This window comes from Ambystoma mexicanum, chromosome 4p (assembly GCF_040938575.1).
Source record: "Ambystoma mexicanum isolate Mex_15411 chromosome 4p, UKY_AmexF1_1, whole genome shotgun sequence".
Lineage (NCBI taxonomy): Eukaryota > Metazoa > Chordata > Amphibia > Caudata > Ambystomatidae > Ambystoma > Ambystoma mexicanum.
In genome coordinates, this window is record NC_090927.1 from 947383338 (window position 1) to 947402910 (window position 19573).

Consider the following 19573-nt stretch of genomic DNA (forward strand, 5'->3'; position numbering starts at 1 on the left):
AATTTATTTTGTTTCATATTAAAGCCTTATCTCCTCCAAACACACAGAGTAAACAGTCCACAATGTACTTAAAAGTGTGTGAGTGTAGGGGGTTTGTCAGACAATTATGTGTTGTGAAATGCTATTGCTTAACATATTGTATGATACATATTTCTGACGGAGTTCAGCCAACATTCTAGCTTTGACAATCACATTCAGAAATGGCAGATCTATTTCTCCATAGTGCACATGTGCCAAGGGAATGGGGTTAAGTGAGCTAACAGGTCTGGACTCAGACACCAAACCCCTAAATAGTGCACCTTTTTGTGCACAATTACAATAGAAAGGCCATAAGGTAATGCCTTCTGCAATCACCAGATGTCTTCTTACGGTTGCCCCAGTACATTCTGTGAGGCAAACTAATCATGGAAATCTTATCAGTTTTAAGACACAACATGCTGGTTCATGTGCATGTACTAGGTCCAGGAGGGGACATAAAGCTAAGGTGCACAGTGTTTTTTTAGAGGGTTTTCCCTTTGAAGAACGTGTTTGTAAATCAAGCCCTGTGTGCTTTAAATTCCAATGGCAATTGACGGTCTAGTCGATCACCTGTTGCTTAGGAAATCAAAAAGGATGCGATAACTCAAATCCCGCCCATTATCATTCTGTACATCGACAAACTGTTACTGAACCTTTTAGGAACCACATCATTTAGTAATCTGACCTGCTTTTAAATTGTGTATTAAATAAAATGGTATTACCAATTCAAGTGAGTAGCGTAGTGTGTTCACGTCAGCCAACGATACAACAGTATATGTCTGCTTTGCTTCCCTGATATGTATGTACACAGATATAGTTTTTAAAATCATGGGAATGTCTAGTCAGACTGACGTAAAGCAGGGGTGCCCACATTGCCAATGTTTAGCTGACAGGGCTTCATGGCACCAAATTGTTCTCCCGTAACTGCGCTGGCATTAATACTGCACATTTTGAGAGAACATAACTATTTAGGTGGCTTGTGCCCTGAGGCAGGTGTGTTTGAAGTGATGTGGAAATCATCGCTACAAACAATGGAAATATTATGTCTCCCGCTAACTTTGGAATATCTATCGGATCCTCATTTTCATGAATAACATTTAGTTACAAAATGTTGTCATGAAAAGACAGGTCCTTATGATTGAAGGCTCGGAGGACAATGGGTAAAACATGTATGGAGACCGGCTTCATAGGTAGTCTCAAGTGCAGGAGCACAAACAAACTTGTGAAATGTTCCTCTTTGCTTATAGAGAGGCAGGCCAATGTATTCCTCTCCCACTGAGGCCAATTTATAAAGTCAATTATATATCATGAATTGGGGACATTTTTAGAGCCAATCCGTCATGATATTTTGGCATTCACTAAGTTCACTTGGTCTTTAAACGACTAAAAAGTAATGACCTTGTACGTTGACCACTGATGACAAAACCTAAAAGTGCATGTTATACAACCTGGCGACGAAAGAGAAAGCGCACAATTTGTCTGGGTGTCCAAATCTTTCAAAGGTGTTACAGGAAGCGGACAGACCCTAATTGTTGCTGCACTAAGATCGAAATCTAATATTGTATTATCCTGACTTTTGACCATATTTGCCTAAAGTCATCAAAATACAATTTTCTATAATTATGAATTTGTACAAAGGGATAGAAATGATTCAATATAAAAATACCGATATTTGAATTTGTGGCAGACGTTTTTAATCAAGTGGAATATCATTTATTTTAATTATTTAATCGTTGGTTCTCATGTCGACCTTTTAATGTTGTGTTTTCATGTTCAATAAAACATTTTGGATTGGCTTCTTCTACGTTTCTGGGTGTGGTTGAGTACCCTGAGAAGTGGTGTTAGCAAATTAGCATTTTGTATGAATTTCACAATGATGTGTTATCTTCAGATAGCAGAATGGATGGCATTGTAAGCTTCATTAGGTCAAATGTATGTGCACTGCTCTTTGTTGCAAGTTGAGCTTACTGTGCCATCCATGTCATTTTAAGAAATCCTTCTCACTTTTCTATAAACAGTTTTGAAGTTCTTCATTTGAGAGGCTATATCCAAACAAACCATTTCCCAAACAATACATGCAGCTCGGGTAAAATGGAGTGAGGGCAAGATAGACATGTTTCTGTATGAAAGATGACCCATTCAAATAGACAGGCTTTGTTATTGTAAATTAATCACCTGCTCCAGACAGGTATGATGACATCTTTGAAGCAAATATCCTCAAATGTTCATCATTTAAATATAAATTGAGTTAGCACATGGATTTTTAGAAAAGATCACATTTTCGCCAATCAGACTTCTCAGAATGTGGTCCATAATCTCTGATATAGACCTCTTTTCAGACATTCTGATTTAAGCAGCACAGAAACAATGTTCTTCTGCGATGTAAAGGCAGGTAGGAGCATGCACTGTTTAATTCCCCAAATTACCAAACAGCAATGAAACACGGAATATGTAAAGTATATTGCTTCTAGTTCCAAAATCGTATTAACATTGTAAGTTATATACTTGTGTGTTTTATTTCTTTGAATCCAAAGGATTCCTTTTTATTTTTCACAGGTCCATGCGCTAATAGCGTTTTAGACCTCAGATGGGGACATTATGACTTGGGATAAGGACCTTTCCCCAATTTATGGCCATGAGCTTCGCCTCATCCAACGTGGGGAGAATCATTATCCAGTGACGATGACTTCTCCCTCACTCCATAAGGCATAATTTCAGGCCCACTCAAATAGATGGTATCATAGCTAAACTCTTTGACCCTCAACAGTCCATCTTACCAGTCAGTTCACCTTACCCTTACACTGCTTTCGTACAGAAAGAGCAGACCAGGTTAGACATGACAGCCAACTCCTTCTCCAGACTCTGCCTAGATCGCTGCAAGGAAAGCATTAGAAAAGGTACCCTTCGGAGGTAGTGGTTCCCATGTCCTGGCTAGTCAGACACAATCACCTGAAGGTATGGCCCAAGTTGTCATCATAGCATACACACAATTCAGCCAAGTAGCATCGTATTTCATTAGTCAGCATGCTTACAGTTCAAACATGATGAGGATAGTCAGTGCCCCAATTACCACAAGTTCACATGTCAACCAAGGACTTAAGCACGGTGCCACCACGGCCCATGTAACAGAGCCTGGTTGGGGGCTGACTGTCATGTACCCAAGGTAACGTCATGACCAACACTATATCCCACCATTTCCTGGGGAGGCGATAGCAACAAGGAATGTACGGGTCCCCTCTATCATGTAACCTTTCGTGCTTATGAAAATACTGTAGTCTGTCAAAGAGTTGCATTCTTGGTTTATTTCCTATGTAATGGGCGTACTTGTCTCAAAAACAGATTTTTAGAAACAATATACATTTTAGGGATATTTATTTTCCTGATCATGGCACTCCCAGATGCTCTGATCATTTAAGTTGATTAATCACTTTATAGAAAAATTATAGACTGTATATCATAGCTGTGTGCTTGGGAACATGATAACTTACAATATTGAAAAAAAATCGAAAATGTCTAAAAACATGCTATTAAATATGAAACATTTAAAAAATATATATTTAGTGCCTATTTGAAAAAGTTGGAAAATCAATAGTCATAATATTTAAACTGAAACCGCTGCATTGACGTAAATTGTTGGATTTAAGACTAGAATTCTCCAGAACAAGACAGTTTTAGTTTTAAGGCTACCAAGTCTCTGGTTGGAATTGTCATTAAAATCCAAAATGCATGCACTGTAAGACATGCAGCCTTCTATCTCAGTTCGTATTGGATTAGAAGTGCAAATGTTAGTTGTTTTGGAAGTTGCCATTACCTTGTATCATTAGTATCTGTCCTCAGCTTAAAGCCGCTGCCTTTGGCAAAGTAGAACAGCTGCAAAATCTAACCACGCAGTAGATATTAAAAAGGGCCTGTGCGCAAGAATGGCCAGAGTAGCGGCTGCTCCATTTTAACGGCATAATCAATGAATATAGGATAGCCTTGATATCTAGATCACAGCTAATTTAATGCAGCTTTAGTTTGCTCAAGATATTAGAGATACTTGTGCTTTATGAAGTAATGCAACCATTTTGTTAGGTGTGATAATTGATGGGGATGTATCTATCAAGGATTTGAAGTCACGTGGCGTGTCTGCAGAATCCTCCAGTAGGGTTTGGACATGCCTACAGTTAGATGCATCAACATGAACGAAAAAGATTTCCATGGCTACATGCACAGAGGCACCCATGCAAGTGACTTGTACGCGAGAGAGATTTTACCCCCAGCAAAAAGTGGGACATGGCGCCCAAAGGAACGAGCAGGATGAATCGTATACCTTGCTGCATGAGAGCTCCAACTCCAAACCAGAAACTATTTAGCAAGGTAAAATTGTTTTCCACCACGTCAGAGTCGGGATTGCAAGGGTGTGGATTGTACCACTCGTAAGGGCTAAACCTGTGGTAATTGAAAGGGGGGGAAAAGGAAGAGAGATAAAAAAAGGCCATAAGCAGAAGCGCTGTCCAGCAATTGTGCTGCAAAAGAAACAAAGATGAGAAAAAGTTAACGAGAATAGAAAACAGTTCTGCAAACATATTGCTCTAATCGTATTGTAGAAAAAGGAAAACCCTGGAATTGCTAGCACAGATTGAAAGCATAATGCAAAAAGTGCAAGTCCTGAATCAATCGCCCCCCTATGCCTGGGTGCTATTAGTTTCCCCTTGGGATAGGCAGATGCTCATTGTACTATGGCTGATCTGGGAATCCATTTTGTGACTCGAATTATAATGGAAATCAACATGCTTGAGAATCATTAATGACTGCAGATAACAAGGAAAGACAAACACGGGCACGTTAAACCATCCAGATATGATGGATGCGGACAGGCACGACATAAAAAGGCAGAGCGAGCATCGTTACAAGTGACAGTGCAAAGGGAGCAGGCGGGAGCTGGTTAGATGGCATGCAAACAGAAAGCAATGCTGGCAATCAAAACACAGCTAGAGTGTAACAATGAAATGATTACGACAATACGGGTAGCAGCAACCAAAGGCCAGTCACCGGTGTGACTGAGAATGCATAGCGCAGACATCAATTGTCCATCTAAACCCAGAGGTGAAGGTTGACCGCTTCTTATTGCGACATCCAATCACTTGAAAGTGTTGTGAGGATAATCTGTCATATCAAGGGTACCATGTGCAGGTAAAGTCGGATTCCAGATGCTTTTAATCAGAGGCTTTAATGGATGCTAGTGCGCTCAGCTAGACAACGTGGTGCTCTGTGCACTGCGGCACAACTCCCATTCAGACCTGCTACTTGCCAGAGTCTGCGGTATCATTTCTATGACCCCATGCACACACAGGCAGTGCATCACGGCAGTGTGCTAAACATTTCTTTAGGTACTTCCTTGGCTGTTACTAGAAGAATAGACGTGAGTCTACGTTGCTTTGCGGGGAATGGTAGGAACTCAGAAAATCACTTTGGCCTAGTCACTTTGAGGAACACAGCCCATGGCGGCCATGAGCCCTAAAGGTTTTTTTGCATCATAAATATTAAAGTCAGATTGTTTATGTGTGATTGAAAATGGGCACAGGAAGTACTGAATTGTGAACCTTACACTGGTAAAACTAGAATTTCCAAAACCAACATGCCTAATAGGAGGCGCTAGTTTCCCCTACCATGCCTCCCTGCAGCGAATGCCCTTCCTATGACGCTTTGTGCCGAAGCTTCACTCAGTGCCTTTCGCAAAGCCATAAAAACCATTCTGTTCGCCTGATCAACACCACAGTTCCTTGGGACTACTCGCCAGTCTCCACATCGCCTGATAAACCCGCAAATGCACCTGCAACTAGCTGAATGTATTAATGTGGTAGCAATGTAAAATGTAAAATATGTATATTGTACCTCCATGAAACGAAGCCCCCTGCAAGTAACAGCGCCACGATGCCCATGGGCTGTTTGTGCGCTATACAAATGTAAAAATAAAAATAAATAAATAATAGCTGAGCCACTTGCAGTCAAAGTATACACAAAGCAAAGCTCGCATGCAGGAAGGCCGCCCATGCAAAGTACAGGTTGTTTAAAAGCATGCCCATAACTAGAGAAAGGGATCGAACTGCTGTCTATAGGCAATATGCATGCTTTTCAATGTCGAAGACCATAAAGGGCTCTCCGCGAAGAGCCAAAATTGGAACAGTAACCCATCAGGAGTGTGCAAAGAAAAATCTAGCGTTTCATCAAAGCTGTCTGGATTCTGCGCCTGTCGCTGCCGAGAAGGCAATTTTCTTGGCAATAATCTCTTCAAGGCATTAACATTCAGATGATCAAACGCTCGCTTTCCAGCACCTTAATACAGCGCTGCAGCGTCTTCGGGCTCAAAAGGCTCCACTTGACAAACAAAGCCAGATTCAATCAGGTCCCCTTAAGTTAAACTGGCACCAGGCTCATGAACCGGCAGCCGCTTAGCATTAAACACCCCAACCTCATTCATCTCATTAGTCTGAAGAAAGAAATATGCATGTGTGCTATTTCAAATCTTTAAACATCATGGGATCTCTGAACAAGAGGTGTGACTGAGCTTAACAAAGGGAACAGTCCATGCTCAGAATTGAGAAGGACAGTTCTTTTCATCTTTAATGCGTCCCAACTTTTTCATTGTAGCTTAGGTATTCCCTTTGTGTTGATCATTTTTCATTAGCGGATCCCAGAACTGTCTCAAGCAACAACTAGGGGGCATTTTTTTATCAGTAATGTTCTATATTGATTTGGTCTTTACAATCACGTTTTAATATTCATCACTGTGTGAGGAACATCTCGTTTTCATATCTTGTAATCAAGTGAGGAGAGCACAGGCGCTCTCCTGTCTAGAGCAGAGGAAGACTAAATACCCCTGTCTTTCATGCTGAAGGGGATCATGATGGAAATGCATTATGCCACAGGACCTTGGAGTTTGTGATACTCATCTGCAACACACAGTCAAAATCTTCAATTAGGTGTTCAAACATGTTTACATTGTGTTTACCTGTCTACTTAAAGTGCCCCCAACATCAACCTCCTTCAAACGTACATTTTGAAAGGTGGCAATGTACATTCAGTATCTCACGCAACACCGAGTTAGTCATTACTACTGACAATGGGCTGGGGTGGGGAGAGATGGCGGGGGCAAATGGGGAGAAGCATCTTACACGGTGCCTGGAAATCGTTGGGTGTGAAGCTTTACACAGATTCCATTCATAGGAACATGGCTCACAGCTGTATGACCCATATGTGTTTGCCAGTGGCTTAAAACAACTGCACAATGTGGTAGGGTGTGCTGAGATGGCTGCCACCCAGAAGCATGCACACAGCGTGGGTGACCCTCGGGGGGCCCTGAATAGCGGTCGATGTCTTGCCCAGCCTCGGTGGCAGGGAATTCTGGTACTAGCCTACTCTAGGGGTCACATTTGAATTATATAAATTAGGGTGTTCCTTGACATGCACAATATCATTTAGTATGTGCATGACAGCCCAGCGGCTACTCCTATAGCACACGTCAGTGGTCCCATATGGAGCAGGATATAGGCAGTGGGCATTGTTCTGGGAGAAACAGATGGCATGGGTGTATAGGATGCTCGGAGAGAGCATTGTGATGGAAGCCAAGAGAGGACTGACTGTCAATAAGTTGTACTTCCAATGCACACTCAACACATGATCACGTACATCGTATGCATGATCTTGTGTCGCTTGCAGATATAATTTGGATATTTCTAATAATGCGCCCGTTTTTGGTCTTGACGTGTCTTGCCAGAGTCTGCCAGTATGCTAGCACTTTAAATCACTGGTGTTCTTTTTTCCTAGCGCAACTCTTGAGCGTGACACCTAATTAACATACGAGCTCTGCACTTTAAACACAGAAAGTGCCCTATTTTGTAAACTGCTACATATATAATGACTGAATGTTTGCCTCTTTGGTCTTATGCATTCCAGGTGCAATTTGCTTGATACGCATTACATGACTTTAATTGGTTTAAGTTTTCAAAGAAAACATAGTTAGATTGTATTAACTATCTACCCTGTGACATTTATTGTTTTAGTAACTGGCGAGGGTCAATTAGAATGTAGCAAATATTCTGATTGGTCCTCGCCAGGGCGTTACCCAACTGGGAATCCCTCGGCTGAGATTCCTATTCTTTGTTCCCGGCGGGGGGCGTGGCAGTCCCTCAGCCATTGAGGAGGCTCAAAACGGGGCAATACCCACTCCGAGCATCCACACGGCTGGAGGCAGCCATTGTCCCCGCCGGGGATTCAGGTACATATTTAATTTCTCCCCCCCCCCCTGCAAACTATCCCCTCCCAACCCCACTTACCTTCTATTTTCTCCTTTTTCGGGAGCAAACACGCTGGGAACACTTCTGTCCCTAGCGCGTCCGCTCCCGATGGCCGCCATGGAAAGGGAAAACTGACTGTCTTTTTTCTTTCCCGGCAGCCACAGCGTTTTGGAACAGAAAAAATACTTTTAGTACCCATGTCTTGCGGGCCGGGGTACTAATAGCAATACACCCCTCGCCGCGGGGGCATTAGTGAGTCAGATAATGCCCCCGAGGCTCAAGGCTTGTTGCTTAATTATGCAAAGCCTGGACTTGACATTTATTTCCGAATATGTGCTAAATTAACTATAGGCTAGTTTGACCACTGAACCAGTCACTGCATGGATGCCATGGTACATAGCACACATGAAATGTGTATTTCTGTATTGGTTTATTTGCTGAGCACATACATATGGACAGAGAACTAAGGATTAGTGATTGCACACTTTACTAAAGTTCAGGTTTCCATTTTATATCTGAAGACAGATTGTGAAGAGCAGCTGTGGGTGTTAAGTGGAAAGGAGCTCCAGAAAGAGGGGTGCGGGGGGCTAAGAATGTATGGCATCCTTTGTGGGAAAATCAGGATCTAGGGAAAGTGAGAAGGCACTGAGTGGAGGTGTGCAGGGGTCTGTTGGGGGTGTAGAGAGATGGCTTTTTGGGAAGGAAGCAGAGTGCACTTCCAGAAGAAAATCACGATGATTTGGAGTTCAATGCATTGCTGGATTGGGGCCAATCAGATCTTTGCCTGGAGATGAGAAGAATGGGGAACACAGGACCCACACGTGAGGCACCCAGCTGCATTTTCAATACTTTGCATGTCGGTGGAGGTGGGATGGAGGGAGGTTAAGGTAGAGAGGGTTATAGTATTCTAAACAAGACTTTACAAGTAGAGACCAGGCTTATATTTTGTCAGAGAAAGATAGGATAGGTCAGATCTGTTGTTGTAGGAGCTGTAAGAAGCAACAGCATGGGGGAAGAAGAGAGAGAACCATAACATGTTAAGACCAACGTTCTACAACTCTGAGACAGGTGACAGACAAGGACCAAGGCAGGCAGGCCAGGATGGTGAGCTTCAGAGAGTCTGAGGACCACAGAAGACGATGACCTCTGTTTTATGAGAATTGAAAATTATGGAATTGATGCTTGTGCAGGGGATATTGCTGGTGCGCAAGATTGGAACTGGAAATGGGGAACCCCTCTCCCCATCAAGATGGACGAGGAGCCGGCTATTTCCTGCACACATACAGTAAGTAAAGATGAAAGAGGCAATAAGGGCCGGAGGGGGCTGAGCATGAAGTTTACAACGGATAGGCCAAAGAGTGGTCTCTTTGGTAAACCACATTTGAGTGGACGATAAGACGAGAAAGGGCAGAAAATTAAAGAATGAATATGGTCTGAACGGAAATACAAGAGTCATGTGAGTGTGTTGCCACTAAAGCAGTGGGCGATCCGCCTTCTGTGAATGATACTGTGCTCTACAGAACCAAAGGATGCCAGTGGATGGAGCATTACCAGACCAGTGACACCTCCGGTATACGCCACCAAAAAATATCCAAGGCAGCAAGGAGGGCACTTCAGTTCCTAGGTCTGGACAAAACCCTCTTCGGCGAAGAGTAGCACCCTAAAGAAAAGGATGCACTTAGGTGGTGGCTGCAGTCTTGAGATGCTCATGAAGATAAGAGAGAAGAGCGATGGAATAAAGGTTGGATGGAACTGTAGGGCCAAGTGGCGGCTTTTTAAGAAGCGGGGAAGCAGTGGCAAATGTAAAGAATGGAAGAACAGGGTCCTGTGCAAAGGAGAGGTTTATTACTGCCAGAAGTGATGCACTCAAGGAAGGAAGTGTCACAGGTTGGGAGAAATCTAACCTGGCAGGGATCTAAATTAGGCCCAGAATGTATGTTTGATTTATGAAAAAGAGAAGTATGCGTGGGAATATCAAGGGGAGCAAAAAATGGTAAAGGCCAGAGGAGCACGTGGCTGGGAGTTTAAGTAAATGTGGGAAAGAACGTGGGTCAAAACAGGTGATATTGATCTTGGAGTGACGTATTGCAACCTTTTATTCAAGAAAGGATAACAAGCTTTTCACAGGGCTCCAGAGAAGGAATGATGGTGGCGGCACAGCTAATGTGAAACATATTTTGTAAAAATCGAGAATACTTCTTCATGAGTGTTGCAAGCATGTTCAATATGGGAGGATTGCTAGAGGCGTTTAGCTTCCTGCATAGCTTGTTTTTTTTTTTTTTTATAGTAGGCAATGTGAGAGATATGACATTTTGGTGACATATATATTCTGTATGTTTAAAGCAGTTTGAAAGACTGCCAGAGTTGGGGTAAACCATTTAGGATAGAATTACATGATCACCTTACTGACTATAGGGCTAGAAAGGAAAGGGATAGGAGACATTTTGAAGGCTGAGCAGAAGATCATGGCGGTCTCTAATGAATTAAGTGTGATTGGCCACTGATATAATGGGTATAGAGAACCTCACAGAACATGGGTGAACCTAATGCTCTTCTGAAAAGAGGTTGTGAAGTTCATTGAAGTTCATTGACATGTTTGGAAAGTGAGCGGGGGGTGAAGGAGGGCAGTGTGTAGCCAGCCAGAGGTGAGAGATTTAATTGTAGAGTGGGAGAGGCTGACGCAGCTGGGGGGAGGAATGGGGTTTGTGTCCGGTGTAGTGGTGCCTAAAGAAAGCGCATTTGTGGGAAGATGAGGAATGGTGAATTCTAAAGCAACACAGCCGCCACAAGTGAAATGTTGGTGAGTGGGTAGGACCACACCACGCGGGAGAGAAATAACCCTTAGAAAGAACAGTGCCCTTATTAGTATTCTTCTCATGGAGAAACACAGATTTCGGCCTCTTATGGGAACCTTTTGGGTTAATTCTGGGTATGCGCTGCACCCCATCTGCTGGCACATAAGGAGGCTGTCAGTGTCAGGTGGTGCCTACTTGCCAATAGGCTCCCATCAGCAAACCACGCCTAGTTTATAGTCATCTTTGAATGGCTGAAAGAGGAAAGGTAGATAGCCCTGAGTCATAAAAAGAAGAGAGCCCCTGCAGACTCACTAAAATAAATAAGTGCCCAGGCAAACACAGCTCAGATATATGTGTTTACAATGAAAAACTGTGAGGTGCGGGGAGAGCAGGGAGATGCTTCTTACCTAATATATAGCGTAGAGTGATGGGAGAGCAGGAGTACCTTTGCGTCCTCATATGTTTTTGGCAACTCTCATCTGCCCTGTCCAGCATAGTCAGTGTTCAGTGATCAAGGGGGTTGCAGTCCAAAACATTCTGAGAGATACATTTTTTCCGGAAGTCCTTAAAACAGCAGAAAGGTGGATCCAAAAGACCGACTGTGGAAGAACTCAATAAGATGTTGATTGTGGGTGGAGGGAGGAGTATTACATTAACTATAGGAAAGATAGATATCTGAGCCGATAAGAGAAAGTGATGCCAAGTCAACTGTATACAAAGAAGAGGTGCCCACATGATGTTGCCAGTGATATAAAGAAATGCAGAATGACATGGCAGAATAGACTTTATTTCACGTGAACAAATAGAATTGTAAGCAATTGTTAGTTGTTTGTGTCATTGAAAATCAGATTGGTAGAGTTTGAGACGATAGTTGACAAAGGCCATAAAGAAATGTGGTGAAAGGTCATGTGCAAGGAAGCTTAGGGTGTGAATGTGAAATACATGCTCGTTGAACCGATTATGAACGAATGGCTATTAAATGGACTAGTAAAACAAAATAGGTGATGGTTGGAAGATTTAGAATTAATCTTAACCTCTGGCATTGCTCTAGGCAAACCCTCCAGACCATCGTTCTTCACCTGCCAAGGCATTACAAATGGGGAAAGACCACATGTAAATTAGACATGGTCCCACTCCAAAAGGGGCAGTCCCGCCCAAACTGCTTGGCCACATACCTTCTGTACGAGACCAACAGCCTTCGCATACCTATTTCGGGCTCATTGGGTCTCATCAGTGAGGAGTAGCTTGAGTCTCAAGGGCCAGCACGCACGGGACCCACGTCTGGGCATACTTGTCCCGCTCGTGTTGACTACAGCAAAACAAAAGAGGTGATGGCTGGAAGATTTAGAATTAATCTTAACCTCTGGAATTGCTCTGGGCAACCCTACAGAACTCGTTCTTCACCTGCCAAGCCATTACAAAAGAGGAAAGAGCTCCTGTAAATCAGGCTTGTCACACCCCAAAAGGGGTAGTCCAACCCTTACTGCTTGGTCACATCCCTTCTGCACGAGACCACAAGCATCCCCAAACATGTTTCTGCCTTGTTGGGCCACATCAGTGAGGAGTAGCTTGGGTCACTAGGCCCAACAGCCATGGGACCCATGTCTGGGCATAACTGTCCCATTTGGGTTGACTACAGCAAGGCAAACAAGGTGATGGATGAAATATTTGGAATTAACCTCTGGCATTGCTTTGGGTAACCCTCCAGACCATTGTCCTTGACCTGCCAAACTGTTAGCAGAGGGGAAAGACCATATGCAAACCAGGCTTGGTCCCACCCGAAAAATGGGCAGTACAGCTGGAACTGCTTGGTCACATCCTTCCTGCAGGAGACCACAGGCTCCCCAAACATGTTTTGGCCTCGTTGGGGAATAGATTGGGTTTCTAGAACCATCAGGCATGGAATCCCACATATGAGTATACCCGTCCCACTCGGGATGACTATAGCAAAACAAAAACAGTGACAGGCTAAAGACACCTGCTATGTAAAGTTGCCTAGAGCAATGCCAGTGGTTCAGATGTGTTCAAAACCTTCCACCCATCACTTTTTTGGTTATAGTTTGTTATAGTTTGTTTCCCTGTGTAAGAGATGGTATGCCCAGACAAGGGTCCCTTGCTTGCTGTGCCAAAGGGAACCAAGATGCACCTCACTGATAAGGCCCAAAAAGGCTGAACCAGGTCTGGGGTTGCTTGTGATTCCATGCAGAAGGGACCTGGCCCAGCTGCTCCCATTGATGCAGTATCTGACTGATTTGCATATGGATGGAACCCTTTTGCAATGGCACAGATGGGCTAGAAAATGGTGGTGTGGATGATTGCCCAGAGCAATGCCATTTTTTCACATTTATTCAATACTTTTCACCTTTCACTTATTTGATAATAACCTATATCCCTGTGTGAGGTAGGCAATGCCCAGATGCGGGTGTCTTGCTCACTGTGCCATAGGGAACCAAGCTGCATCTCACCATAAGGCCCACCAAGGTCGAAACATGCCTGGGGCTGTTTATGTTTCCATGTAGAGAGGACCTGGCCTAGCAGTTTGGGCTCAGCTGTTCCAATTGGTGGCAGTATGTGACTGATTTGCAATTGCCTGGACCCCTTTTGCAATGGGCTAAAATACGGTGGCATGGACATTTGCCAAGTGCAATGCCAGTGTTTCACATTTATTCAAAACCTTCCACCCATCATTTGTTTGGTTGTATTAAAGGGACCAGTGCCTAGCTACTTATGCCTTTTAGTAGAGAAGCAACCAAAGTCCAAGGAAATAAAAAAAAAAGTAATCTATAAAAGGCATCCTCTGTGCACTGTGGCTAAGAGAATGGTACCTCTATAAGACTATAGGGATGGTTACTTGTCTCTAATAGACAGTGGAGCACAGTTGTAGAGGTACGGAAATGTTAACAGTGGGAAGAAGAACAATTGTATCACAGGGGAAAGAAAGGGAGTTATTCAGATTGTAATGGGTGATCACTGGATGATGCTCTGTGCCGGAATCAAGAAGAGGAATAAAAAAAGAAAAACAGTAAATATAGCAAGTTCGATAGAAGAATGAGGCAGTGTAGAGGGAGCTCCTGAGGCAAAAGTGCAATCTTAGCAGTTGAGTGAACGGATAATAAAAGAGAAAGAGCTAATGTTTGCATGTGTGTAATTATGTCCAGTGACCGTGAAGGATCTTGGTTGGGGGGCATAAAGAAAGAGGAGGAATGGAGAAGGGAATTGGTTAGGCTTTGATAGAAAACAAATACAGAAGTATTGATTGGGTCAAGATAAGGAGGCAGCTGAATATACTCAAGGGTAACCTGGGCATGTCTAATATTTCTGGATTTGAGCAGTCAGGTAGCAAGTCCAAGTGCACATGTTTAAGCTGCACACTGAGAATGAGTGGGGTCCCGTTGATGACAGACAAGGAACAGCAATTGCAGAGTAGGGCCTGTTCAGAGTGGGTGACTCGAGATTGAGAGGAAGGCTTGGATTCATTCCAGGGAAACGGCATGCTCTCCCATACCTTCTTGGTACTTTTGTGTGGGGATTTGTGGTCTGTTCTGCCAAAGGCTGAGGACAGAGCATGGTAGACCCGTCTGTCTGTGTGCTCCTGATATATGTAAGCAAAGGTGTTCTCCTCTCTCTCTCTCTTTCTCTCCCTCTCTCTCTCTCTCGCTCTCTCGCTCCCTCTTTCTCTCTCTTTCGCTCACTCTATCTCCCTCTCTCATTCTCTTTCTTGCTCTCTATTTATCTATCTTTCTATTGTTCTATCTAACTCTCTCCCTCCCCTATTCTCTCTCTCTCCCTCGCACCCGCTGTACCTCACTCTCTATCGCTTTCTCTCTCTCTGTCTCTGGCTCTTGTTGCCTCTTGCTCTCTCTCCCTGTCATTCTCTCTCTCTCCCTTTCTCCCACTGTATCTCACTTTCTCTCTTGTTTTCTCTCTCTCTCTCTCTCTGTCTCTGGCTCTTGTTCTCTCTTGCTCTCTCTCATTGTCATTCTCTGTCTCTCCCTTCCTCTCTCTTTTCAGAATGTGCTATGTAAATCGAGATTGGGCAAGTCTGCAACATCCAGTGTTCAGAAAAAAATATTGTTTATTATGTATTTTAGCATGTGCTATTTGGATATGGATACATTCGAGTCATATTCCTATGACATGCACTACAAAAAACTCATACAAACAGTACCCATACAATAGAACCAGCAAATAAGTTGGTTTGAATAATAATAATAATAATAATAATAATAATAATAATAATACATATTTAAGCAAAACGGTCACACTGAGCCAGAAATAGCAGGTTGCTATGACAGTGTGGGCACACTCGCCTCTAGAGTTCCATGTTAGTAGTGCAGGGGAGTGTTTCTTCACTGCTCTTTGAGAATGAGAACAAAACAATGCTGAGCATGGAATCACACGCTCCTCCTCTTAGTGGACAATGTGGAAAGACTTCACACAAGGGGGTAGTTAAGTCTTTCTTTATTGTCAATTGAGGGGAAGGAACAAGCCAAGACAACGTAGGGCTGAGAGTAGATGTGCTAAGGGACCGAAGGGATGTGGTACATAAGTCAATAAGGGGTGAGAGGGCGGAGGCGATCATGGATTTGAAAATTAGCAATGGTAATAGGAATTAATACAAAAGGGGGCAAGAAAAACATTGGCATGACTGAGCGAGAGGGGCGATAGAAGATTGACCTTTTGCTGAAAGAAAAGCTAGAAAAAAACAGAAGGTAGGCATGAGCAGATCCCCATTAAACAGAACAAGGTCACAAGACACCGTGGCCGTTCAAATATTGCTTTGGACATTTTCAACTCGTACTTTAAAAGTTTAGCCACTAGGGCAGAACGTTTTCACAAACATTAATTCAATTTGATATTCTATTGGAATTATATTATCTATTAGGCCTTTCGTTGGCATGATTCATGAAGCCGTATGTGGGTTTCAGAAACCTTTCATAGCCTGATTCAAATATTTTCACAAAGTCATACTTGCCAGTACAAAAATATCATGTTTGCATATTGATAAACCTAACTCTATCATTTGCACTGTTCATTAACGAACATAGCACCTTTTAATGTGCGTTTCCTCCAGGAAACTCATTGGGTGACATGCAGGGATCTTGGAAACGTTTTGCTGCTAGACTGTTTACAGCTCTTGCTGCCTCCATTAAGGGCTCTCGGACGCACTTTAGAGGGCCATTGCCAGAAGACAGCACCTGGTTCGTAACCTCATGTTTACTCCTATACTCTTTTGTTAATTAACTGCTTGTTAGCTTGAGATTGTGATTTAAAATGTGCTGTTCTATTTATATTTAGTGAGCTGTCTTTTCTAGGATTTCACTTCCTGTTCACCACACGCGACTGGTCGCTCACTGTTCACTGCACCTGTGACAAGAGGGAAGTCACTGGCACAGTTAGCTGCACTCCTCCACCACTTTGAACTTGCTTGCACTTTGAACCAGCTCTACACTGCATTGTGTCTTGGCTAAAGCTCATCACCTGCTAGGCGCGAGGTGATTGCTTGATGCCTGGACCTGAACCGAATTACTGGAGAGGCACACGCTGACACTAACCAGGGGTTACAACCATAGCTTCAGTCGGCTATCCCTTGAACTGCTGCCTCATCAACTGCACATAGACGCACCCAAGACCACCACTTTGACGAACATTGCCCACCCACTCGAACCACTGGAGCTTCACTCATCGACACCTCCCAGTGGCTAAATCCTGACTCGACCTTGGCAACTGCAAAGAATTACTGGGACCACCCAACCTGCATCCTTCTGTGCTTCCCTTCTACCACACAGAGCAACCAACTTCGACCCTACCCGATGTCTGCTCGCTGCTTGGGCCCACGCGATCCAACATGCCCGAACTGAGCGTGATCAGCTTGCATCTGCATTTGACACTGGGTCTGACTCAAAATGAAGCCAGGTACTGACGCTGAACTGCCCCCTAAGTCCACTTGGACCTTAGAGATAGGTTAGGCCACAATCACTCCTGTTTTCATCCAGTATATCCTTTTTGTGGCTAGTGATTTAACTACAACCTCTGAAACTACGCTCAGAGTGCTACTTTCTCCAGTGTATTGCATGTTCTTCCCTTGGGGTGGGTTTTTATACAGCATTTACTAATTGTCCTAATATATATATATATATATATATATATATATATATATATATATATATATATATATATATATATATATATATACAATATATATAGACCCTTGATTGGGCATTCCCTTTATATTGGACTGTGATACTGTGTTGTTTGGGTCATTACTGGTAACCTTCCCAATCCTCTTAAGAGCATAGCTTTGCCTAGGCTAACCACAAAACACAAAGGAGGTATCTCTCTTATCTGTTCCTGTTTTACCTTTATGACTGTATTGTGCTTTGGTTTGTAGAACCGTGAGGGCTGTGTGGGCCATTAGTTCCCCTACTCAACCTTACTCTTGCGTAGCAGAATCCAATGTTTCACAGTAAGCTTAGTAATCATGCCTTCTTCTTTTCTGAAATCAAGCCAATTCCATGAGTTTTGCACTTCTTGCATTCCAAAGCTAAAATGCAATGTGAAGATGCCAGCCTGGTTCATTGCACCCCCTTTAAGTACTTTCTGTATTTGGCTGGCCAACTCATACCCTGCAAGGGGACAGATTGCAGAAACTTTGCACAGGTGCAAGTGAAGGTTTGCACGTGTTATCACTAGAGCCAAGTTTGCCCTGGTGCAAACATTCATTGAAAATGTATGTTTATTGGACTAGGGCAATATTTGACCCGCTGCTTACCCCATGCCAACGTGCACTTGTCATGGTGCAAAGGTTTTCTAATTTGCCCAATTGCTTTTATAAATAAAGCAAACGTTGCCCCTGGTGCTAGTTTGGTGCAAATGTGCACTTTCATCTGTGACAAGTGTTCATAATCTGGCCCCAGGAGGGCTGTTACAACCATTTTATGGATACACTTTATGTATAGAAGGCAAAATGCAACAAGCTAACGGCGACCATATTACAGAATGAATGGGGGATGCCCTGAAGGCAAGTTGTGCCGAATGTTTAAATGCTGTATAATTTGTATAATGCAGTGCAATTCTGTAAAATGTGTGTAATTTGTATAATTTGCAATCAGAATACCACCCATTTTGTCCAGCGATATGGTTAAAGCTTTGCCGTGGGATTGCAGTCCACTGATCCTAACTGTGCACTAATCCAAAATATATATGTTCATAAAGGCTGAACGTCACCTGCTGAACCGTGAGGAAAATAAAAATCTTGTCTGAGGCAAGTCTTTTCCCACCACTCCCAACTGTGCATTTGCTAGGCAGCTGGCTAGTCACACTCGATAGATAAGAACACGGCTCTCTCTCTTTTTTTGGGTGTCGGCAGGTGAGGGGGCTATTTGCAGGGCACAGTCACGCCCTGAGAGAAGTGAGAAGAGTGCATGAGATGCCTTGTGCCCACTGCTGAAGAGCCCCTGCATGTTTGCCACTTTCCTCCCACGCCTGCACTTTGCTACCGACTGCAGGGTCATGATGAATACGTTTTTCACAGATTTGACCCTGTTGCTGTCTCTCACATAATAATGAATAATGGTATATTTTTGTTTTTAATTATGTTTCTATTGCCCCTTTCGGGTGTATTGTGTTCTTCCCTCAATTCACGTCTGGGAATTATAGATCCATGGAGGATTGGTGAGCAGTGTTCCTCAATGCACGACTATGAATTATAGATCCATAGTGGATTGGTGAGCAGTGTACCTCAATGAACAACTGGGAGTTATAGATGCATGGTGGATTGGTGAGCAGTGTACCTCTATGCAAAACTGGGAGTTATAGTTCCATGGTGGATTGGTGACCAGTGTACCTCAATGCACGACTATGAATTATAGATCCATAGTGGATTGGTGAGCAGTGTACCTCAATGCACAACTGGGAGTTATAGATCCATGGTGGATTGGTGAGCAGTGTACCTCAATGCACAACTGGGAGTTATAGATCCATAGTGGATTGGTGAGCAGTGTACCTCAATGCCGAACTGGGAGTTAAAGATCCATGGTGGATTGGTGAGCAGTGTACCTCAAGGCATGTCTGGGAATTATAGATCCATGGTGGTTTGGTGAGCAGTGTACATCAATGCACGACTGCAAATTATAGATTCATGGTGGATTTGTGAGCAGTGTACCTCAATGCATGACTATGAATTATAGATCCATAGTGGATTGGTGAGCAGTGTACCTCAATGCACAACTGGGAGTTATAGATCCATGGTGGATTGGTGAGCAGTGTACCTCAATGCACAACTGGGAGTTATAGATCCATGGTGGATTGGTGAGCAGTGTACCTCAATGTACAACTGGGAGTTATAGAACCATGGTGGATTGGTGAGCAGTGTACCTCAATGCACAACTGGGAGTTAAAGATCCATGGTGGATTGGTGAGCAGTGTACCTCAAGGCATGTCTGGGAATTATAGATCCAAGGTGGTTTGGTGAGCAGTGTA

General features: G+C 43.4%; 1 protein-coding gene across 1 annotated transcript in view; it reads right to left on the reverse strand.

Annotated features, from left to right (window-relative positions):
• Nucleotides 1–19573, reverse strand: part of GRIK2 (glutamate ionotropic receptor kainate type subunit 2) — a 2093351-nt gene that overhangs the window by 630564 nt on the left and 1443214 nt on the right. The window contains exon 12 of the mRNA XM_069606522.1: nt 4331–4449. Within this exon, the coding sequence (XP_069462623.1) occupies nt 4331–4449 (119 nt within the window). The remainder of the gene's footprint in view (nt 1–4330; nt 4450–19573) is intronic.